This window comes from Thalassophryne amazonica, chromosome 9 (assembly GCF_902500255.1).
Source record: "Thalassophryne amazonica chromosome 9, fThaAma1.1, whole genome shotgun sequence".
Lineage (NCBI taxonomy): Eukaryota > Metazoa > Chordata > Actinopteri > Batrachoidiformes > Batrachoididae > Thalassophryne > Thalassophryne amazonica.
This window is the reverse complement of record NC_047111.1, coordinates 114,414,549-114,440,126: the sequence shown is the minus strand read 5'-3', so window position 1 is coordinate 114,440,126 and position 25,578 is coordinate 114,414,549. Positions and strand designations below refer to the sequence as shown.

At 40.0% G+C, this 25,578-nt stretch overlaps 1 protein-coding gene across 1 annotated transcript in view; it reads right to left on the bottom strand.

Moving 5' to 3' along the window:
- Nucleotides 1–24,670, bottom strand: part of med13a (mediator complex subunit 13a) — a 289,879-nt gene extending 265,209 nt beyond the window's left edge. The window contains exon 1 of the mRNA XM_034179011.1: nt 24,401–24,670. Coding sequence (XP_034034902.1) covers nt 24,401–24,466 — 66 coding nt within the window. The 5' untranslated portion in view covers nt 24,467–24,670. The remainder of the gene's footprint in view (nt 1–24,400) is intronic.
- Between the last annotated feature and the right edge of the window lie 908 nt (nt 24,671–25,578).

The following is a 25,578-nucleotide window of genomic DNA, read 5'->3' as shown; positions in this document are numbered from 1 at the left end:
GTCCGGCATGTGGAAGCTTCCTACAAATGAGAGCTTTCGCTTTACAGGGTGCCTGTGGCTCCTAAATACTCAGCAAGAGCTAGCATGAATATGTCAAGTTTAGAAACAGAATTTGAAATAGAAGATTTTAAGATATCTACATAAGAGAGAGTCTTGCATGAATGCAGGTACACTGTTTGTTGATTACATTTTACCTCAATGTCGATTGGCACATAACGCTGTACTATTTGTCATATTGATTGTAACCACATAAGCTGTATAAGCTACTCACAAATGAAAGCGTTCGCTTTGCAGAGCACCCGTGGCTCCTGAATACTCAGTTTTCAATTTAAAATATAATGATCACTGAAGTCATGTATAAAAAGACATCCTATGGTAAATAAATAATTGTTCATGTTTTGCAGTTATGTTTTTGGTATCTTAATTCACAACTGCTTGGACCGGTACATCCGACACCAATTTTGTGTACATCCGACACCAACAAAAATGGCCACCTGGAAATAATTTATATGAAATTACAGATTAACTAAGGTTACTTTGGATCTGTTTTTACCCAATATCAGGCCATATCATTTTTATTCACTAGTACATTTAATTCACAGGGATTTCCATGGAATCAAACACTAGGACTATTTTGTTGTTTTTTGTGCCATCTCTGGCAGCATCCACCGTCTGCGAAACATATTTGCTTCCGTGCAAATATGTCCGACACTACCAATCTGGTCACCATTACTGGAACAACAAAAAGATAAAAAAACCCAATTAATTTTTATTTTCATTACTTAAGAGGTAAACCTATGTTTGCATGTATTTTTATCAATGATGCAGAATGAGCTATGGAATGCACATCTAAAAATCTCCTCGAAACTGTAAGTCTGACACAATGGAAATGCCCGTTATTTTTTTGTTTGTTTTTTTTCAATTTATTACCTCTAGCAAAAAAGTTGCGCAGAGGCTATGTTTTCACCCCTGCTTGTTTGTTTGTCTGTTTGTGAAGAGCCTGTAATGTTATGTGGGCCGCTAAAGAGGAGGTACTGCTGGCCCACCACCACCAGAGGGCGCCCTGCTTGGAGTGCAGGCTCCAAGCACGAGAGGGCGCCAGACCCAGAAGAAGTGACAGCTGTCATTCATCCTCTGCACCAGCTGTCACTCGTTCATCATCCTCATCATCATCACCACCATAAAAGCCGGACTGCAACTCCACCTCCTCGCCGAGAAATCGCAACTACTGAAGAGGTAATTTCTCTGCTGACTGACACTTTGTGTGTAATAACCTGAACTTCTGTTGCAGCCGTTTTCCTGCAGTGTTGCCTTGTCTGGGGAATTGGCGTTTGGTGTAACAGCGACGGCTTCGCCTCACACCCCAACCCAGATAAGTGGTTAACCAGGAGCTGCACGAGTGTGTGATTGGAGGTGGAGGTGCTCCCTCCTAACTGTGTATGGACTGTGGATTACTGAGTGTGCGGACTCACACTCATTCATCTTATCTCTGCTTTCTGCCAGCAGTACCAGGGTCGACAGCCGAAGAAAGAGGCCACCTGGGGACTCGGGACTTGGCGGCTCTGGTGTTCTTCAGACCGTTGGTGGTGGAAGCCGTGTGGGACGCGGCTTCTCTCTCGTCGGGGGTCTTCTATCTTCGAGCCTGCCCACACGTCACCTGGTGTCAATTGACTGTGCAGATTTCTGTGAATTTAGTTGTGTATTATCACAACATTAAATTGTTACTTTGTGGCTTATTCATTGCCCGTTCATTTGCGCCCCCTGTTGTGGGTCCGTGCTACGACACCTTCCCAACATGTAACCCACAATTTTTCATGTATCGTTATGAAATCTTTACAGAGGATTCACATCAAGGTCATAGGTGAAAGGTCAAAGTCAAGAAAAATCTTGGAAAAATACCTATCCTTCAACACTGAAATAATTTTCATAAGTTTATAACTCAAAAGGTCTAATTTCTTTCATATTTGAGAATGTTATGTAGGATGGTATCCTTTATCGACTGACAAAATTTGATCTGGATCTGATCCAGATTACAGATTTTGTAGCCATTTAAATTTAACAATGAAAACTGTATTTCATGTATATTTTACATTATATCTTAATCAAATGTGGCCCAATCAATCTCATATTTGAAAGTGAGGTGCAGACTGGCACTCACTGTCATCTGACAAAGTTTGATCTGGATCTGATGAGGACTGTGGATTTTGTGGACATTTGAATTTAATATTGAAAAGCCCATTTGGTGCACATTTTGCATTACAACCCCTGGCAAAAATTATGGAATCACCGGCCTCGGAGGATGTTCATTCAGTTGTTTAATTTTGTAGAAAAAAAGCAGATCACAGACATGACACAAAACTAAAGTCATTTCAAATGGCAACTTTCTGGCTTTAAGAGACACTATAAGAAATTAAGAAAAAAATTGTGGCAGTCAGTAACGGTTACTTTTTTAGACCAAGCAGATGGAAAAAATATGGAATCACTCAATTCCGAGGAAAAAATTATGGAATCATGAAAAACAAAAGAACCCTCCAACACATCACTAGTATTTTGTTGCACCACCTCTGGCTTTTCTAACAGCTTGCAGTCTCTGAGGCATGGACTTAATGAGTGACAAACAGTACTCTTCATCAATCTGGCTCCAACTTTCTCTGATTGCTGTTGCAAGATCAGCTTGAGATGAGCAAAAACTGTGAAAACGTTTCTTGCAAAAAGACACATAGGGTCAATGTCATGGCCTGCAAATAGTCCGGATCTTAATCCAATTGAAAATCTTTGGTGGAAGTTGAAGAAAATGGTCCATGACAAGGCTCCAACCTGCAAAGCTGATCTGGCAACAGCAATCAGAGAAAGTTGGAGCCAGATTGATGAAGAGTACTGTTTGTCACTCACTAAGTCCATGCCTCAGAGACTGCAAGCTGTTATAAAAGCCAGAGGTGGTGCAACAAAATACTAGTGATGTGTTGGAGCGTTCTTTTGTTTTTCATGATTCCATGATTTTTTCCTCAGAATTGAGTGATTCCATATTTTTTTCCCCTCTGCTTGGTCTAAAAAAGTAACCGTTACTAACTGCCACAATTTTTTTTCCTGATTTCTTATAGTGTTTCTTAAAGCCAGAAAGTTGCCATTTGAAATTACTTTAGTTTTGTGTCATGTCTGTGATCTGCTTTTTTTCTACAAAATTAAACAACTGAATGACCATCCTCCGAGGCCGGTGATTCCATAATTTTTGCCAGGGGTTGTATATCTCAGTCAAAAGTGCCTCAATCACTCTCATTTTTCTGTTACGGATTTACCTACACCACCAAAATTAAATGGAGGTTCCAATTTTATGCCTGTTTGTCTGTCTTCCAGTTATCAGTCAGAAACCAAGTGCCAAAAAGCAATGACAAATTGTGCACAGCAAAGATAACCAATGTTCCGTGAAAAAGAACTGAAAAAGAATTCAGAAACTGAAAAAGTTGAAAAAACAAACAAACCTGACAACACCACACCACAAAATAAACTTTGATTCAAGTGCATGAACTAAATACATACTCCTGACATTTGATCACATCGGATTTAGCTTAAGAAAAGCCACTTCTAGAAGGACTTTGACCTTGAAAATGTTTTCCAAGGTAAAAATTTGTGGAATTGGAAACTAGTATTGTAGTGGATCAGATAACTGTAACAATCATTTATTTCTGGAAACAAGCACCAAAATTGGCACACATACTCCTTAGATATTACTCTTTTGTAAAAGCACATTAGCCACCTAAATTTTCAATAGGCAGCCAGGTAGGAGTCAACTGAAGCATTACACAGGGGTCAAAATTTACAAATACTCCAATGACATTGAAAACTATACCACATAATATGTCTGATCACAAAGATTCCAAAAAGGTATAGTTTGGACTTTCTGTGACTGATTGTTATGGAGTTATGGAGTAAAAACAGCAAGAATGGTGACAAAGGTCAATTTCAGTATGTACAGGGGTCAAAAGTTAAAGTTGCTCCAAGTTTGGTAAAAAGTGTTGCACGTTATTGGCTGTGCTAGTAGGATTAATAAATGGAATAGTTTGCACCATGTGTCATGCTGAGTTATCATGTTACAGGGTTGCATATGTCACATGTCATAGAATCCAATGGACGTTGACCTTATTTAACCTTTACCTTGGAGACCAAGCATTCAACACAGTCAAAACTATTCCATTTATTAATCCTACTAGCACAACCAACCACTTTTTACCAAAATTGGAGCAACTTTAACTTTTGACCCCTGTACAAACTGAAATTGACCTCTGTCACCACTCTTACTGTTTTTACCCTGTAACTCTGTAACATTCAGACACAGACAGTCCAAACTATACCTTTTTGGCATCTCTGTGATCAGACCAATAATGTGGTATAGTTTTCAACATGATTGGACCATTTGCAAATTTTGACCCCTGTGTAATTCTTCAATTGACCCCTACTTGGCTGCCTATTGAAAATTTAGGTGGCTAACGTGCTTTTACGAAAGAGTCATGTCTAAGGAGTATTTGCACCAAATCTGGTGCTTGTTTCAACATTTGAAAGATTCCTCTGCAAATATTCTGTTATCTGCTTCACTATTGGTGGAGGTTTGTGCTCTACGAGCGCGGTGCTCTGGTTTTATCTTTTTTCCACATCCACATTAAATTTCTGAATATTCTTTTGTTGTTTTTCTGTGGCAGAATTATGGTTACAACATATATACGTAATGGAAAACATCACTCAAGAAAGCGATGCACAGGTCTTAATTTACTTTGGGTTTTATGAAATCAACACGGAGTCAAAAATACACATCCACCCACTTAAGATTATTAAATCAATGGTGCTGAAAGGGCTTGGTGTTAATCATCTTAAGAACACAGTCAGTGAAGAACAATCTGTCTGCTAAGGCATTGAGAACCTACCTGCTGCACATGTTGAGAACAACCTTCCTAACACATTCAAAGTACAAACAGCAAAGCGAGGTTTGTGTGTCACGACTGAGCAGCAGCAGCAGTGTGGCTTCTTCCTGCTGGAGCGTGTGAGGTACTACGTTACACCTGCATCATGTAAGGAAACATCTGTGCACACAATGCAAAGGGAGGGTGGGGACAATGGTTAAGTGTGAAACTTGAGCATAAGCAGTAGAGCTTGGCAATTAGCTAGCAAACACCCCCACAGCCATAGGCAGTCCTCCCTGGCATGGTATGTCACTGCACAAAAGGCTCTGTTCATATGTGCCCTGCAGATTTTATTATAGACATCTCCTCCTCAAATGTATTTGGCACACACACAGAGTTAGGAAACAAATAAGTGGCTGGTCAGTAATATTCAACATGGGGGTGGGACCGATCCGATCCGGGATCACACCACTGACTTCATGAATGAAACTTGGTCAATAAAGGGTAATTTTGTGTATATATATATATATATATATATATATATATATATATATATATAAATAAATGTTTCGTAATGGTTTTAAGAGCCACGCAATGCTGAAAACAGTGGCAGCTCTGTTCAGCCCAGCAGCGCAGCGTCATGTCGCTGTCCATGAAGGGACCATCCAGTCTCATGGCATGTTGTGATTCAGCAGCACAAAATAGACAATCTATTGGTTCGTGATATACGAAAAGCGCCACATTTTCGTCACGGCTGCACAAATTCATTCTAATTCATTCCGTGATGGCTGCACAAAATTAAAAGTGAAGCGGGGGGGTCAGGGTGGTTATGGTTGGGGTTGGGGGAAGGAGTAGAGTTAGGTTATGGCTAAGGTTAGGGGTAGGAGTGAGATAAATAACCCGTTTAAAAAAAACCTGTCACGAAAATTTGACTCATTTTGTGACGGGAGCATGGAAAAAAAAACGTGAGACTGGGCTGGAAGGGACATTCACGTTTAGTGGGTAGCATTGGGAGTGCAGACTCTAGTAGTCACATATAACCTCTTTGTTGGTGCCTCTGGCAGGAAATCTCAGAACAAGGCTCATCTTCCCCCTCCAACCAGTGACATCACCCGCCTGACCTGCATAACTGGCAGCAGCCGGTTGATGTCAAAGACTCTCAGACCACGACTAAAACAAGGTTTTCTGTAGATGTTTTATGGTCTTTTGTGTTTCTTGAACTATAAAAAAAAACAAATTTTTTTGTGTTTATTGATGCTGTAAATAATCTGTGGGCTTTTCTGTTCCGCTTTAATGTATCATTATTGGAAGAAATATGTGGCTCATAACTTTTAATGTCCACAACAAAGTAAACCGTTAGGAAAACAACCACGCAGTCCCCAAACACATGACTTAATAAACTCGTAAAACAAAAAACCCTTCTTCTTATTTGGAGATTATTGGCAGCTTTCAAACAAACATGGCACATTACTGCCACTAACTGTTTGGGCGTGGAACTGAATGGACCTGAATGAATGGATTCTGACGTTATGATGCTACCAAAAATAACCCGGAAATGTTCACCAGGTGAGTAAAAACCCAGATTTCCGGTAATTTCTGGAAGACTTTCATCACTGAACAAGCAAATATGGACGGACAGATGGGTATGCTGATTGCTATATCCTCCCGAATTTCATACGTGAATAAAAAGTTGCAATGAATGTTGCATTGCATTTGATTGCACTTATTCTCTGTGGTTTTTGTTTTGGGATTTTTCTGCAATGAAACTGCAGCAACAAATGAAAATTGCAAAAATAGTTGGAATCATTATTAATATTTTGCATAATGCATTTAAAAACTGAAAAGATAAGCTGTTCCAGTGAGACAATTTACTGAAAATTATTTTCTTTTTTCTATAGCGGTACCATGACTACACATACGGAGTAAGCTTGGGATTAAGGACCTTGGCCAAGGGCCCTACATGATTTTCCAGTCTGAGGGATTTGAACCAAGGATCCTCTGGACTCAAAGCCACATTTTTAACCTTTAGATCACTTGGGCACCCCTGCTTTAGATCATCACCTCCACAAAGCCACCTCATATATTTTTCCAAATGTGATTGATCTAAAAAGCAGAGTAGGAAGTTACAAAACTGCATGCACTGCACATTATTTAAAATCTGTATTATGGACTTGAAAAGGTTCACAATTTCATTTGTCGTCTTACAGCTGTACAATGGCAGTTTGCGGCACACATTCTGATTTGAGTGAGCTGCTGAGCTCAATGCTGTGTGTCAATAGAGAAACAACAACTATTAAGTTTTACAACTATACCAACTTCATGGGGGTATGTGTAGTGGTCATGTTGCCCACTATGTTACTAAACTGTTGTAAAATGTTTTGTTTTGCTTTTACAAAGAAATGTGTCTAACCCCTTCTAAGCCTGTATATCCCATCAGTGGGAAATGTCACTTTTTATTTGTGAGATACTGACAAGCCAAAATGAGGCGGAAAGAGAGAAAATCAAACTCATAATGACCTACAAGTGGAAAGTTGAGGAAATGTAAGCAGACATTTGTCTGAAACCACTATTTTGCGCTCATTTACGTGAATTTAGACAAAAATGTCTGAATGAAACAGATCTCTCCCTGCAACACTTGAAGCATAATCTCTTTTGTTTATACAGGATGTCAGCCAAGTATTTACACTGCTCATTCATAATGGATTGAGCAATGATAAAAACTGAAAGTAGTTTTAAATACACTATGCTTCAATAGGACATAAGCTCAAACCACTAAGGCTACTTTGCCCTGCAAAATCTTTATAGCTGCAAACCACCAACCAGAGAGACAGACAGATTATTACATGAATGTTAATGTAACACTAGTGCAGTGTAAAAATATAAGAAACTAAAACAAAGATCTGCATTAGATTAGAACTACTAGTGGCACTACTGCACACCTGGACAGTAAATACAGTAGCGTGACTGTAAAATATGTCAGTGCTACGTTTACATGCAGCCCATAACCCTTTCATAACCGGAATATTAGCAATAACCGGTTGCGCACGGCCATGTAAACACCCGCACAAACCCTAATATGCTCATATTCTGGTTTTTAAAAACCCGAATATGACCCCTGGGTTACTCCTTTTCTAACCCGAATATCATGTCGTATAAACGCGCATTGGGATATCCCCATAGAAAGGAACATTATTTTGTGTTTTGCGCATGTCCTGTCCGCAAGGAATCTTGGTCTTTTGAGTACGGCAACAGCACATGACACCACAGAAGCAGAGGTAAACAAGCATGGGGAAATCCAGACGTGGCAGCACAGCAGCACACTTTTGGAAAGAGAAGGAAACCGAGTACTTCATTAGTATTGTGAAAGACATGAATATAATGTCTTTTATTGACGGTAGAAAGTACAGAGATAGTGACATTTACAAGAAGGTGGCCGAAAAGTTACGCGAAGCAGGATTTGCATGAACGCCAGACCAAATCAAGCACCGGTGCAAGACGTGCGTCGCTGTTTATATGGGGATATTCCAAATGATACCAATGACCATGTATACAGGAGTAACTCTGTCTGCTTAAGCATGTAAACAGGTTATTCCTAATGATTCAGAAACCGTAATATTGACCTTATCCCGAATATTAACGGCTTGTAAACAAAGCCAAAGGAGGATATTTCGATTTGCAAGGAACACCTAGCTCCCTTTCAACTTTAAAACCAGAAAATGCAACAAATGAAGCCATGTAAAACAGGTTCACAGAAAACAGTGCAATACATTACGACTTAAACCTAGATGATTCCAGTGTGACTTCACAGCAGAACTAAAATGAGTAGTGAAATATTTCTCACCTGAAAGTAAAAATAAAACTTCAAAATTTTGAATATTCATTCATATTAAAGTCATTTGTCAGAGAATGGTGTCAAACACTGAGCTTGACTTTGCAACTGTTAAGTTTTGCTTACTTTTCTGCTGTTAATGACTGTAAACTGTACATCTAATTTTTGGCTTATCCATCTATAAAGCAGGAAATGTCTGTGTGTATGTGGCTCGCATACAGTTTTCGGTTACGGTTTGCACATGGCACAATGATGTGCATCCTTTATTATGAAAATTTTGGGGATTCATTTTCAAAACCTTTATTTTGAAGTCATCATCATTATTGACGCAGCACTCTCAACCGCCAGCTTCACAAAGATCGTAGACAAAGATGAGTCACTCTCTGCCTTAAACAGTTGCCTAAAAATTAAGAAATAAATAATACACAAACAGTCTGAGAGATATATGAGCCACAGACAGACACACAGGCACTTCCTGCTTTATGATCACAAGGCAAAATGTTTTCACCACCAGCTTCAACAAAGATCGTTGACAAAGATGAGTCACTCTCTGCCTTAAACAGTTGCCTATAACACGTTCACAGGGACAGACAGAAAAAAAATAAAGAAATAAATAATACACAGTCAGTCTTGAATTACAATAATAATAATACTTTATCACCCTGTTTCAGAGATTTTAGAAAACCTTCTGTGAGGTAAAAATGTATCCAGTTTCACAAACGTACAGTAGCTACTACACAGATATTATATTACACAAGTGGTACAGAGACATATAAAGATGTAATAAAGATGCTGAAAATAATTAGCGTTGGAACCAACATCAGTGTCAATTATTTATCTTAAATACTTACTGTTATACTTATTGTTAATGTGTTACTGCTAGGGCTGCAGCTATCGATTAGCTTATGGGCATGCTAAACAGAGAAGACAGCAGTTTGGGCATTTTACAATTAAAAAGAAAAGAAAAAAGACAAAAGCTAAGGTAAGTACAACACTTATTTTGCCCTGCAAAAACTTTCAAAAGACGAAGTCAGAAGTAGCTCAAAGACGAGCTGTATTAATGAGGCTACTAGAATTTGTGAAGGGAAAAAAAAAAAATCTGTGGTAGCTCATTATGCCTGTCACGATAACAAATTTTGCCAGACTATACATTGCCTAAAAGAAAAAAAAAAAAAAAAAATCACAATAACGAAAATATTGTGATATTACTGTCGATATTATTTTAAGATTGTTCAATGCCAATGATATAATGAGTATAATAATGGAAGTCTATCCTTTCAATCCCTGGTTTTTCAACTGTGTTGAATGGCTGCATCTCTGTAATTATAAAAATACGAGGTCTGTTAGAAAACTATCCGACCTTTTTATTTTTTTTAAAAACTAGATGGATTTGAATCATGTGCGCTTGCATCAGCCAAGCTTGAACCTTTGTGCGCATGCGTGAGTTTTTTCACGCCTGTCGGTTGCGTCAATATATAATATATATTTATATATATTTTACACATAAGCTTCAGAAATATTTGGTGTTAATAAGGTAACAGGCTCAGTGTTGGCACCGGGCTTAACTCTTATCAAGACCAACTTATGGAACACATGTAATTCATGAACTGTAACATACAGTAGTGTTCAGAATAATAGTAGTGCTATGTGACTAAAAAGATTAATCCAGGTTTTGAGTATATTTCTTATTGCTACATGGGAAACAAGGTACCAGTAGATTCAGTAGATTCTCACAAATCCAACAAGACCAAGCATTCATGATATGCACACTCTTAAGGCTATGAAATTGGGCTATTAGTAAAAAGTAGAAAAGGGGGTGTTCACAATAATAGTAGCATCTGCTGTTGACGCTACAAACTCAAAACTATTATGTTCAAACTGCTTTTTTAGCAATCCTGTGAATCACTAAACTAGTATTTAGTTGTATAACCACTGTTTTTCATGATTTCTTCACATCTGCGAGGCATTAATTCTGTTGGTTTGGAACCAAGATTTTGCTGGTTCACTAGTGTGCTTGGGGTCATTGTCTTGTTGAAACACCCATTTCAAGGGCATGTCCTCTTCAGCATAAGGCAACATGACCTCTTCAAGTATTTTGACATATCCAAACTGATCCATGATACCTGGTATGCGATATATAGGCCCAACACCATAGTAGGAGAAACATGCCCATATCATGATGCTTGCACCACCATGCTTCACTGTCTTCACTGTGAACTGTGGCTTGAATTCAGAGTTTGGGGGTCGTCTCACAAACTGTCTGCGGCCCTTGGACCCAGAAAGAACAATTTTACTCTCATCAGTCCACAAAATATTCCTCCATTTCTCTTTAGGGCAGTTGATCAAATCAAATCAAATCAAATCAATTTCATTTATACGAGGACTATTAGAAAAGTATACGACCTTATTATTTTTTTCAAAAACCATATGGATTTGAATCACGTGTGATTACATCAGACATGCTTGAACCCTCGTGGGCATGCGAGAGTTTTTTCACGTCTGTCGGTTACGTCATTCGCCTGTGGGCAGTCTTTGAGTGAGGAGTCGCCCACCCTCTCGTCGATTTTTTCATTGTTTAGGAATGGCTCAGAGACTGCTGCTTTGTTTGATCAAAATTTTTTCAAAACTGTAAGGCACAACTGAGTGGACACCATTCAATAAATTCAGCTGGTTTTCGGTAAAAATTTTAACGGCTGAGAGATTTTGGTCTGGTAGTGTCCCTTTAAGGACGGCCCACGGCGCCTGACGCGATCTGTGCTTCGAGGCGGCAGCGTCTCGCCGTTTCAAGTTGAAAACTTCCACATTTCAGGCTCTGTTGACCCAGTAAGTCGTCAGAGAACAGAGAACTTTCAGAAGAAGTCAGCATGAGGAGTTTATTCGGACATTCCATTGTTAACGGACATTTTGTAATGAAAGAACGTGCGGGCAGAGTCGCATGTCGGGCCGGACCCGACCGCGGGGGGTCGCGACAGGAAAAACACCTCCGTTGGAAACCTTAACGGGCAAGTTGGAACATTGCCCAAGCTGTTAAACAATTTCTCAGTTACTCATTTGTTGAAAGCCATCAAAAGCCGCCTGAATTTTACAAATGGTCTTCAACACGGAGGTGTTTTTCCTGTCGCGTGCACACAGATTTGCAGAGTCGTCACGGAAACGACTCAGCGAATTTGCGGCGCATGTCTTTCATTAAAAAATGTCCTTAAACAGTGGAATGTCCGCATAAAGTCCTCATGCCGGCCTCTTCTGAATCTTCTCTGTTCTCTCACGACGTCCTGGGTGAATTAAGCCTTAAATTAGGATGTTTTCAGGTCAAAACAGGCCAACGACGGCGCCTGGAAGCGCTGCACGACGTCCCGCTCCGTGGGAAGTCCTTACAGCGACAGAAACACCCCATAATCTCTCATCAGCCGTTAAACTTTTCACCGAAAACCAGCTTAATTTCTCGAATAGTGTCCACTCGGATATTCCTCACAGGTCCAGAAAAAATTTTGATAAAGCAACGCGCGCCGTCTCGAGCAGCGTGTGAAACAAAGGAATTCAGCCGAGAGGGCGGGACCACATCTCACTCAAGGCCTGCCCACAGGGAAATGACGTCACCAACATGCGTGAAAAACTCATGCATGCGCACGAGGGTTCAAGCATGACTGGTGTAATCGCACGTCATTCAAATCCATATAGTTAAAAAAAAATAAAAGGGTCGGTTTATTATGTAATAGACCTCGTATAGCGCCAAATCACAACAAACAGCTGCCCCAAGGCGCTTCATATTGCAAGGCAAAGCCATACAATAATTACAGAAAAACCCCAACTGTCAAAACGACCCCCTGTGAGCAAGCACTTGGTGACAGTGGGAAGGAAAAACTCCCTTTTAACAGGAAGAAACCTCCAGCAGAACCAGGCTCAGGGAGGGGCAGTCTTCTGCTGGGACTGGTTGGGGCTGAGGGAGAGAAACAGGAAAAAGACATGCTGTGGAGGGGAGCAGAGATCAATCACTAATGATTAAATGCAGAGTGGTGCATACAGAGCAAAAAGAGAAAGAAACACTCAGTGCATCATGGGAACCCCCCAGCAGTCTAAATCTATAGCAGCATAACTAAGGGATGGTTCAGGGTCACCTGATCCAGCCCTAACTATAAGCTTTAGCAAAAAGGAAAGTTTTAAGCCTAATCTTAAAAGTAGAGAGGGTGTCTGTCTCCCTGATCCGAATTGGGAGCTGGTTCCAGAGGAGAGGAGCCTGAAAGCTGAAGGCTCTGCCTCCCATTCTACTCTTACAAACCCTAGGAACTACAAGTAAGCCTGCAGTCTGAGAGCGAAGCGCTCTATTGGGGTGATATGGTACTATGAGGTCCCTAAGATAAGATGGGACCTGATTATTCAAAACCTTATAAGTAAGAAGAAGAATTTTAAATTCTATTCTAGAATTAACAGGAAGCCAATGAAGAGAGGCCAATATGGGTGAGATATGCTCTCTCCTTCTAGTCCCTGTTAGCAGTCTAGCTGCAGCATTTTGAATTAACTGAAGGCTTTTCAGGGAACTTTTAGGACAACCTGATAATAATGAATTACAATAGTCCAGCCTAGAGGAAATAAATGCATGAATTACCTTTTCAGCATCACTCTGAGACAAGACCTTTCTAATTTTAGAGATATTGCGCAAATGCAAAAAAGCAGTCCTACATATTTGTTTAATATGCGCATTGAATGACATATCCTGATCAAAAATGACTCCAAGATTTCTCACAGTATTACTGGAGGTCAGGGTAATGCCATCCAGAGTAAGGATCTGGTAAGACACCATGTTTCTAAGATTTGTGGGGCCAAGTACAATAACTTCAGTTTTATTTGAATTTAAAAGCAGGAAATTAGAGGTCATCCATGTCTTTATGTCTGTAAGACAATCCTGCAGTTTAGCTAATTGGTGTGTGTCCTCTGGCTTCATGGATAGATAAAGCTGGGTATCATCTGCGTAACAATGAAAATTTAAGCAATGCTGTCTAATAAGACTGCCTAAGGGAAGCATGTATAAAGTGAATAAAATTGGTCCTAGCACAGAACCTTGTGGAACTCCATAATTAACCTTAGTCTGTGAAGAAGATTCCCCATTTACATGAACAAATTGTAATCTATTAGATAAATATGATTCAAACCACTGCAGCGCAGTGTCTTTAATACCTATGGCATGCTCTAATCTCTGTAATAAAATTTTATGGTCAACAGTATCAAAAGCAGCACTGAGGTCTAACAGAACAAGCACAGAGATGAGTCCACTGTCTGAGGCCATAAGAAGATCATTTGTAACCTTCACTAATGCTGTTTCTGTACTATGATGAATTCTAAACCCTGACTGAAACTCTTCAATAGACCATTCCTCTGCAGATGATCAGTTAGCTGTTTTACAACTACCCTTTCAAGAATTTTTGATAGAAAAGGAAGGTTGGAGATTGGCCTATAATTAGCTAAGATAGCTGGGTCAAGTGCTAGGTTTTTAAGTAATAGTTTAATTACTGCCACCTTAAAAGCCTGTGGTACATAGCCAACTAATAAAGACAGATTGATCATATTTAAGATCGAAGCATTAATTAATGGTAGGGCTTCCTTGAGCAGCCTGGTAGGAATGGGGTCTAATAGACATGTTGATGGTTTGGAGGAAGTATCTAATGAAAATAACTCAGACAGAACAATCGGAGAGAAAGAGTCTAACCAAATACCGGCATCACTGAAAGCAGCCAAACAGAACGATATGTCTTTGGGATGGTTATGAGTAATTTTTTTCTCTAATAGTTAAAATTTTATTAGCAAAGAAAGTGTTCTTGATGTGTTCTTTGGCAAATTGTAACCTCTTCTGCACATGTCTTTTATTTAATAGAGTGACTTTGCGGGGGATTCTTGCAAATAAATTAGCTTCACACAGGCGTCTTCTAACTGTCACAGCACTTACAGGTAACTCCAGACTGTCTTTGATCATCCTGGAGCTGATCAATGGGTGAGCCTTTGCCATTCTGGTTATTCTTCTATCCATTTTGATGGTTTTCCATTTTCTTCCATGCGTCTCTGGTTTTTTGTCCATTTTAAAGCATTGGAGATCATTGTAGATGAAACAGCCTATACATTTTTGCACCTGCATGTACGTTTTCCCCTCTCCAATCAACTTTTTAATCAAACTACGCTGTTCTTCTGAACAATATCTTGAACGTCCCATCTTCCTCAGGCTTTCAAAGAGAAAAGCATGTTCAACAGGTGCTGGCTTCATCCTTAAATAGGGGACACCTGATTCACACCTGTTTGTTCCACAAAATTGACAAACTCACTGACTGAATGCCACACTACTATTATTGTGAACACCCCCTTTGCTACTTTGTTTTACTAATAGCCCAATTTCATAGCCTTAAGAGTGTGCATATCATGAATGCTTGGTCTTGTTGGATCTGTGAGAACCTACTGAATCTACTGGTTCCTTGTTTCCCATGTAACAATAAGAAATATACTCAAAACCTGGATTAATCTTTTTAGTCACATAGCACTACTATTATTCTGAACACTACTGTATGTGTGTGTGTATATATATATATATATATATACGAGGGCTGTCAATAAAGTAACGGTCCTTTTTATTTTTTTCAAAAACTATATGGATTTCATTCATATGTTTTTACGTCAGACATGCTTGAACCCTTGTGCGCATGCGTGAGTTTTTCCACGCCTGTCGGTGACGTCATTCACCTGTGAGCACTCCTTGTGGGAGGAGTCGTCCAGCCCCTCGTCGGAATTCCTTTGTCTGAGAAGTTGCTGAGAGACTGGCGCTTTGTTTGATCAAAATTTTTTCTAAACCTGTGAGACACATCGAAGTGGACATGGTTCGAAAAATTAAGCTGGTTTTCAGTGAAAATTTTAACGGCTGATGAGAGATTTTGAGGTGATTCTGTCGCTTTATGGACTTCCCACGGTGCGAGACGTCGCTCAGCGCTCTCAGGTGGCGTCATCAGCCTGTTCAAGCTGAAAACCTCCACATTTCAGGCTCTATTGATCCAGGACGCCGTGAGAGAACAGAGAAGTTTCAGAAGAAGTCGGTTTCAGCATTTTATCCGGATATTCCACTGTTAAAGGAGATTTTTTTAATGAAAGACGTGCGGACGGGTCCGCGCGTCGGCTCGCAGCCGACGCAACGCTCCGCCACAGGAAAAACACCTCTGTTGAAAGCCTTAAGGACAAGTTGGAACATGTCCTGCTGTTAAACAATTTCTCTCACTCCACTGAAAGCCACCAAAAGCCGCCTGGATTTTACAAATGGTTATCAACACGGAGGTGTTTTTCCTGTGCCGCCGCACCGCGTCGGCTGCGTCCCGACGCGCGGACCAGTCCGCACGTCTTTCATTAAAAAAATCTCCTTTAACAGTGGAATATCTGGATAAAATGCTGAAACCGACTTCTTCTGAAACTTCTCTGTTCTCTCACGACGTCCTGGATCAATAGAGCCTGAAATGTGGAGGTTTTCAGCTTGAACAGGCTGACGACGGCGGCTGAGAGCGCAGCGCGACGTCTCGCACCGTGGGAAGTCCTTAAAGCGACAGAATCACCTCAAAATCTCTCATCAGCCGTTAAAATTTTCACTGAAAACCAGCTTAATTTTTCGAACTGTGTCCACTTCGATGTGTTTCACAGGTTTAGAAAAAATTTTGATCAAACAAAGCGCCAGTATCTCAGCAACTTCTCAGACAAAGGAATTCCGACGAGGGGCTGGACGACTCCTCCCACAAGGAGTGCTCACAGGCGAATGACGTCACCGACAGGCGTGGAAAAACTCACGCATGCGCACGAGGGTTCAAGCATGTCTGACGTAAAAACATATGAATGAAATCCATATAGTTTTTGAAAAAAATAAAAAGGACCGTTGCTTTATTGACAGACCTCGTATATATATATATATATATATATACACACACACACACACACACACACTCAATTTTTACAATTAACCATTTATTTAATTGTCAAAAAGTACTAAAATTTGTCATAGCCAAAAGATGATATTAAATGCCTTATTCTGCCCAAACAATAGTTCCTAATTCAAAGGCACCAACTTTAAAATCACCGTATTTTACAAAGTATAATGTGCAACAAAGTAGAAGTCACAGGAACACCCAAACTAGCAATTAAAACACACACACACACAACTCGCACTCCGGAAACTATTATATAATATGTAATATGTCTATATCCTTCCTAAATTTATTGCACATACAGGCAATAGTGATGAACATGTGCTTCACACACTTCATGTGCAACTATGAATCTACAGGATTTGCTTTCGTTTAGTTTAGCAAAGGATCAAGCATGTATGTAACGGGTCATCATGTCCCGTCAAGGTATTTAATTCTAGTCATGATGAGGAGATTTAGCTTTCATATGACGGAGCCAAAAATCCTGTAGCTGCATTAGGAGGGAATCTGGGGCCAGAGCCACTGAATGCAGGCAGGAACTTTTCCTGAGGTGAATCATATTGGGTATTACGACCCCTGCATTACCCAGCTGCTCATGTTGTCTCTGGCCACTCAAGAGTTCTGGGTCTGAGTGAAGAACACTGTGTTCAAACAGCTGCCTTCCTGCCTCTCAAGATATGACATAAGCAACAGGTGAAGCTGCTCAAATCCTGTTTCAGATGTGCTTCCAGTAATCACAGCTCTCTCCATTTTCCTGTCTGTCACATCCCTCTTATCACGGTGCAAACATGAAACTAACAAGTGTGTTTTTGCATTTTTCTTTCTCAGAGAGAAAAACAAATGATCTCAGTTTCATTTGAACTACTTTATCCACATCCTCTTGACATTTTACTGTATTACAGCCCCAATTCCAATGAAGTTGGGACATTGTGTAAAATGTAAATAAAAACAGAATACGATTTGCAAATCCTCTTCAACTTATATTCAATTGAATACACCACAAATAAAAGATATTTAATGTCCAAACTGATAAACTTTATTGTTTTTAGTGCAAATATTTGCTCATTTTGAAATGGATGCCTGCAACACATTTCAAAAAAGTTGGGACGGGACAACAAAAGACTGCGAAAGTTGATGAATGCTCAAAGAACACCTGTTTGGAAACAGGTGAGTGTCATGATTGGGTATAACAGGAGCATCCCCAAAAGGCTCAGCTGTTCACAAGCAAAGATGGGGCGAGGATCATCCCTTTGTGAACAACTGTCTGAAAAAATAGTCCAACAGTAAATAAAACGTCTCAATTTCACAGAAATTGGGGTTGTAGAACATTTGATGCAATCAACAAGCATAAAATTTCACTGTCTTTCTGACAAACTACACTGAGATGAATGAGAAGATCCTAATTTCATTAGTATTCACAACATATAAGGAGCACGGTGGATTAATGGTTAGCACTGCTGCCTCACAGCAAGAAGGTCACAGGATTGATTCCCTCCCTGTGGCCTTTCTGTGGGTTCTCTCCAAGTGCTCCGGCTTCCTCCCACATCCAAAAACATGCAGGTTAGGTGAAACTTTAACTTTTTCTGTTTGTGTGTATCTATATGTGACCCAACAGACTGGCATCCTGTCTAGGGTGTACCCCACCTCATGCTCCATGACTGCTGGGACAGGCTCCCGCCCCAGCGACCCTTAATTGGACTAAGTGGTTGAAGATGAGTGAGTGAGTAAAATATACATGAAATGGGGTTTTCAATGTTAAATTTAAATGTCCACAAAGTCTGTAATCTCATTCACATCCGGATCAAACTTTGTTTGTCGATAAAGGATACCATCCTATATTACGCTGTCAAATATGAAAGAAATTTGATCTTTTTTTTTGACAGAGTTATGAATTTTTGAAAATTCAATCAATTTTAAAAGATAGGGATTTTTCCAATTTTCCAAGCTTTTTCCTGACTTTGACCTTTGGCCTTGAAAATTGAATCAGTTCTTGCCTATCAGGATATGAATCTTCAGTCAACATTTCATTAATATATATAAAAAAATTGTGGGACCCAGGCTGTTCACAAACAAACAGACAAACAAACAGATGCAAAAACATAACCTCCAACTTGAAGGAAGTTAAAGTGAGAATGATTGAGACACTTTTGATTCAGATATAATGTAAAAAGTACAAAAATGAGCGTTTCAATATTAAAGGAGACCTGCATTGAAAAAATGCAGTCAGATTTTTTGAACAAAAAATGACTTACATTTACACATGAGATCCTTCTGAATGTAGTAAAGTAAATCTGCAAGCCCAGATCTGTCATTCAACTGAGAAATCTTCATTTGAAAATGACAAATTTACAGCTAACATTTAGCCCTCTGCAAATTGTCCCTCTCATCATGGACGCTGCCGAGACGTCACGGACAAGACCCTCTCCCAGCATGCATTGCGCCAATTGTAATTTGTGGATTTACGTCAGTTTGCATCTGCACCTTTTTCTTGTCTTATACGGAAGGATCTACTTTTTTTAAAACTTCATATTGTCTTGCGGCACGTTTGGTGAGTACACATTTCTTTTATTTGTGCTTGAAAACTATTTTCGGGGACTTTTTCATATGCCCGTTTGATTGAGTGGTGTCGCAATGAAAATCTACTGTCTTTCGCCTCCGGTACCATCGCGGGATATGGAGGCGAGACCCGCAAAGAATCCCAGTCATTAAAAATATATAAACCTCTCTCAGCGTCCATGGAGCTCTGGGGCTCCGATTGCCAAGACGTGCGTTGCTGTGGATTTTGCCGCAAGAAGTCTGTCCTTGCAGCAACAGGTGTACCGGCCGCTTCGCATTAAAACAGCGAGCGTAGCGGAGGCAGAGAGCGGGAGAGGAAGAACGGCGCCCGCTGTCGATGTCGTTGCTGATCTGAGCACACAGATCTGTATCTCACATTCATTGCAGCTTACTTTTGGATGTAGAAACCAGGACGTGTATAAGTAACATTACTAACAGATAAAATCTATTTCAATGCGGGATCGGACTGAAGGCGGGAGCGCGTCGTCTTGTCCCTGACGTCATGGAAATGATACGGCTGTACAAACTGTTTTCACAGAGGGCTAAATTTTAGCTGCAAATTTGTCATTTTTAAATGAAGGTTTCTCCGCTGAATTACAAATTTGGGCTTACAGATTTACTTTACTGCATTCACAAGGGTCTTATAAATACATATCAGCTATTTCTTTCTGAAATCTGACCACATTTATTTAAATGCAGGTCTACTTTAAATTCAAAGGTCCACAAAATCCATGATCCAGATCAGTTCCGGATCAAACATTGACAGGTGATAGTGATTGTCAGTCTGCACCTCGCTTTCAAATATTAGAGTAATTGGCCATGTATGATTAAGATATAATGTAAAACATACATTAAACTAGCATGTTGCCGGTGGGGATCCATGGGCTCTAGATTGGGTAGTGCTTATAAAATAGGTAATTTTGTCATTTGATTTTTAAACAGACCACAATGGAAACAAGTGTCTTCACTTTCTTGTGTCAAAAATGTATTTAATGTATTTACAATTACATTACGTACTTACATCGAACTTACTAAATAAAATCAAGCACGTACTCACGCTTTTAATATAAAAAACGATTTACCGCCCCTTGCTGGAATGGCGGGTGAGTACAGAATGAGGTTAGCAATGTCCATTGTTCAGTGTTGTTAGCTAATATCCATAGCTTCTCCAAAAATATTAGTCCTATCAATGTTCCATTTTTTTTTGCATTCATCCTTGACCCAAAATACATAAGCATACCAAACAGCAAATGTCAGTTCTCTCCAGTTTCTCTGATTGAAGTTACACACACGCACAGAGAGCATTCTGTCTTTTTCTCATTCTACTGCAACCAAGTGCTTCTACTTTTAGACAGGCAGAAACAGAGATGTGGCAGAAGACTTCAAATGCAACACATTTCACTCATGGTAATGGCAACATGAAACTTAACTCACTCATGGTAACTGCAACATGAGACGTAACTAAACTGATTAAACCAACTGAACTTCAAAAACACAATAAATCCTAACACTAACAACATGGTTAAACTAATAACATTTTAAACACCAAACTCCCATGGTGCATTGCAGCACAACGACCATTGTTTACTGGTTAGCTAAAATTGCTAATTTCTCCAAAAATATTTGTCTTATAAACTATCTGTTTTTGCAGCATTCATCTTTGACCCAAAATACATAAGTATACCAAAAGGCAAATGTCAGTTATCCCCGGTTTCTGCGTGATTGAAGTCATACACATGCAAGCACACAGAGGCCACTTGACAATTATAATAATGATGGGCTTTTCAATGTTAAATTTAAATGGCCACAAAATCTGTAATCTGGATAAGGATCAAATGTTGTTAGTTGATAAAGGATACCATCCTACATAACACTATCAAATATGAAAGAAATTGGATCTTTTTTGATAGTTATAAATTTTTTAAAATTCGTTCCATGTTAAAGATGGGGATTTTTCCAACTTTCCAAGATTTTTCCTGATTTTGACCTTTGACCTTGAAAATTTAATCAGTTCTTGCCAATCAGGATATGAATATTCAGCAAAATATTGTAATGATATATGAGTTTCCTCCGCAGGGTGACTGGGCACTCCCTTAGAGATAGGGTGAGAAACTCGGTCACTCGGGAGGAGCTCGGAGTCGAGCCGCTGCTCCTCCACGTCGAAAGGAGTCAGTTGAGGTGGCTCGGGCATCTTTTCCGGATGCCCCCTGGATGCCTCGCTGGAGAGGTGTTCCGGGCACGTCCCATTGGGAGGAGACCCCGGGGAAGACCCAGGACACGCTGGAAGGATTACATCTCTCGGCTGGCTTGGGAACGCCTTGGGGTTCCCCCGGAGGAGCTGAGGGAGGTGTGTGTGGATCGGGAGGTCTGGGCGGCTTTGCTTGAGCTGCTGTCCCCGCGACCCGACTCCAGATAAAGCGGAAGAAAATGGATGGATGGATGGATATGAGAAATTGTGGGCTCCAGGCTGTTCACAAACAAAGAAACGGGGGGCAAAAACATAACCTCCTTCATTGGCAGAGGTAATACAGGATGCAGAAAACGTGACAATTCCAAAGTCTTTCAAAATTTTAAATAAAACTATGCAACAAATACTACATACTGGAAGAGACTGTCCACTGAAAAATATGGTGGGGGGATTACAGCTCACGTTCTTTCACCATAAAACCACAAAGTGAAGTCTGTTCAGCAAGTGAGTCATAACAACAGTGGTGTTATGCTTAGTCTCAGTGTGCAGGAAAATGTCAGCCAGACAAGCACACCACCACTACTACCAGCCCTCTACCTCCTCTGTCCACTGGAGCCAACACTGCCTTCAAGTGCAGTCATAAAAACTGTAATTACCAGTTCAACACACACAATCAACCCAACAGATCGGTACTGGGAGAGTGGGAATTTTCAGCAATGAAATGTTTCTTCAAGGGGCGGACAGCTTGGAAGTTATGTCAATTCTGAAGTACAAGCAGAAAGGTAATACTGACATGCTTCTTTTCTCATGCATTTGCCTTTAATGTGTGCTTTGCATAACAAAACAACTGGATGGGTTATATAATGACACAAAATTATGCAGTGGAAAATCATTTCTACAACTTTTTTAATCTTGGAAACAGCACTGAAATGAGGTAACAGTTTGAAGATTTTAAATCTGAACCAAACTCATTATTACATTTTAACAACTGAGTAAAATTGGATAGTATCAAGTACAAATGCTTTCTGGTTCAAGCTTCTACATTGTGAGGCTTGTTTTTGCTTTTAATCATTGTAATTAAAAATATCTTTGGGTTTGGAAATTTCAGTCACATTTAATGACATTGGCATATTTGACAATTCTACAAAGTTTAAAAGAAGTCATAAATTGAGAATGGCACTTTAGTGGCAGCACTGGTTACATTTAAAAGCAAGACAAACTACAACCAGAATTCTCATATACAGGATCATGGTAGCAGGATATTTGCAGCATTTACACTCTACAGCACACCTACAAGCAAAACTGTAGTTAAGTCTGCTGACAAGCAAATTAACCACAACAACAAACACATTCAGGCCATGTTCTTGATTATCCAGCTCGAAGAGGTGCTCCTTTACATTTGCTGAGGTGGCTTAAGGTATGCACTACGAAGTGGATACACACCACTCTAATTATCTTACAAGAGACGCAAAGAAGTGTGAATGCCACATGTGGCACAACATAAGCACTTTTCAGGGCAGTGGGTCCAAAACCTTCTCTGTCTTACATCACCAGCACATCTCTATTAAGAGTTTTTATTTTCCAAATCATTTTACCCTAGGCCATCAAATATGGTGTAGAGGACTAAACCAAAAGACCAAATATCTGAACAAAATGTAAATTCTGTAGGTGATATTTGCTATGAAAAGACATGGCAGAAAGAGCTACAAGATGATGAGCAGTACAGATGAGCATCACTTTTTCATAACAGGAACAATTCTCCACAGAATCCACGAAAATCTAAAGCAATACAATGCCACATCAAAAACAAATTTAAAAATTATCTTTGCAGTGAAACTAAACAAGACAACTGATCACGCTGGTATTAACATCTCTTCTGAATCGACTTTTGTGATATAAATGCAAAACTGACAAAGGAAAGGATAGTGTGGTCACACATGGCTTTTGCTTACAAATTTTGGTTCACTTACTGCCATGTCAAAGAAAACCAAGGCAAGGTAAAATGCAACCAGCACCTGTTCCTGCGCAAAACAAACTGTGTGCTGGGAAAGCACCCTAAGATGTCTTACAGTAATGGATGCTCCACGATTAAGTTAATTTTCAGTCATTTTTTCCTTGTGCAAGAGCTGAGGGGGCTTCTTAGGGAGACCACATCACAGTTTGGAAATTTGGACCACTGATTTAGGTTGTCCTAAATCTGCTGGCTGCAAAAGATAACATTATGTCATGTAAGAAGATATTTATTACACTATATATGCACGACTGCACACACTTAATCAGCCAGAAAGAGTATTTATGACATGGAGCCACCTAGATTTTTGCAATGCCCAGAGATGCATGCCAGAGATTATATAATCAGCCTAGGGCCTGCGCCCTACTTGGTGTGAATACTAGAAAATTAAGTCCGAGTAGATTAAAGCACTGACAAACAAGATGTTAATATACGAGGTAAATACTTCCAGCAGATACTATTACAATCTTATTACATGCTTGTTGCAAAGAAAGGAGTTTCCCCGGCACTGGCACTGCTTCACTGGGGGCTGATCAGTATTTGACAGCACATTAGTGAAGACAGTGCAAAGCTGCAAAGTAAAGTGCACCAACTATTCACTAAGTTCGTCGCGGTAACAGACATGGCGTTCAAAGTTGTGGCGAAACTGAACAGTTAAATGTATATTTCCGTGCCAACTGTGCATATGCGAGATGGAGCTTTAAACAGAGCAGCGGCGTTTAAGTTTGGAGCAGAAAATGTAACGGGCGACAGCTCGCTGCAACTTCAGTGTTAACGTGTTAAAATAAATGCAATTTTAAAAACAATAAATACATGAATAAAAGAACAGAAAAAGAAGGCGTCTTTAGCTAAACACCTTATGTTCCAAATGATGTCAAACCAGCACACAGGGCCGTGAAGCCTAGGCTAACGTTAGCTTAGCCCCTCATTCACCTACTTAAAAATGGCTGCTTTTAGTTTTTTAAAAATATTTTAAAAAATTCTTACCAGACAGAATAGATTGGAATGGCAATCTTCCAGACTGGCCCCGTTCGGTACAAAACAAGAACTCATCCTTCTTCACTGCAAGAGCCAACTCTCCATCTTTTTCACTTCCCGGGAAATAAACAACAATTTGTCTGTCGGCAGGGAGGGTTTTTTTTCTCAGATATGCAGGCTTTTATTCGGCGAAAAATCTTTGTTTTCTTGTAACATTTGGCTGAAGGAGTTAATTCAACACCCTAAAGACCGCATCTCTCCCCCTCCTCCTCCCTCCCTCCCCCCGTCAGCCAGCGCTTTAAAAAAAAGCCAATAAACAGAAACACAGTTTGAGCGTTTAGGTAGAAAAGCACATAACAGCAGAGCCAAATAAAAATGTTCATAAAACAACAACAACAACAAAAAGGAGCAAAGAAGCAACTCTCCCCTCCCCCTTAGCCCGAAAACGCTCTCAGGCTTTTAAAATAATAATAATAATAAAAATAGTCCCGTCTTCACTCCTCCGTTGTAAAATTCTGTATAAAAGCGAAATACATCCTGTGAAAACCTCTCGGAATCCGGCGTCGGCCTATATTTGAGCGCTTAATTCGATCATTATTTCAGCATCGGTTCCTGTTGGTTTCCATTTGAATTCACAGATTCCTTTCTTTAATGGCGGCCACAGGGACAACTCTGCCTTCCACAGCCTATTGGCTCACTTACGGTCCAAGCATGATCAAGGTCGCCGAGCAAACCCACGCATACAGCAAACACTACCAGATAGTACCTACAAAATTAAAGTGCCGTATGTCTGTGCCTTACGATTGTGAGGATGTGCAAAAAAACACGTCATCTAAAATATTTTCATGTATACACAGAAGTGTGTAGAATGAATATTTAGCTCTCGTTTGGGCAGTATATGCAAGGCCAAACATGCTTCAAGGCGTTATCACGAGCGGATGTTTTATTTTGTAAGTCTTAAATGGAAGTTGTAGCGTTTTGATTGCGGACGCCTTGACGGTGTCGTGGTCATGAGGGCTGTAATAACACAAGACTGATCGGTGTTGCCGCTGGGCCAGCGCAAGTGGCGCTACTGAGCAACAGATTTTGTTACTAATGATCAAAACCTATAAAGTTGCTCACTTACATAGTGCGCCACCTAGCGCACGTGAAGTCACACCTTCAATAAAAGAGTGAAACCTAAAGAT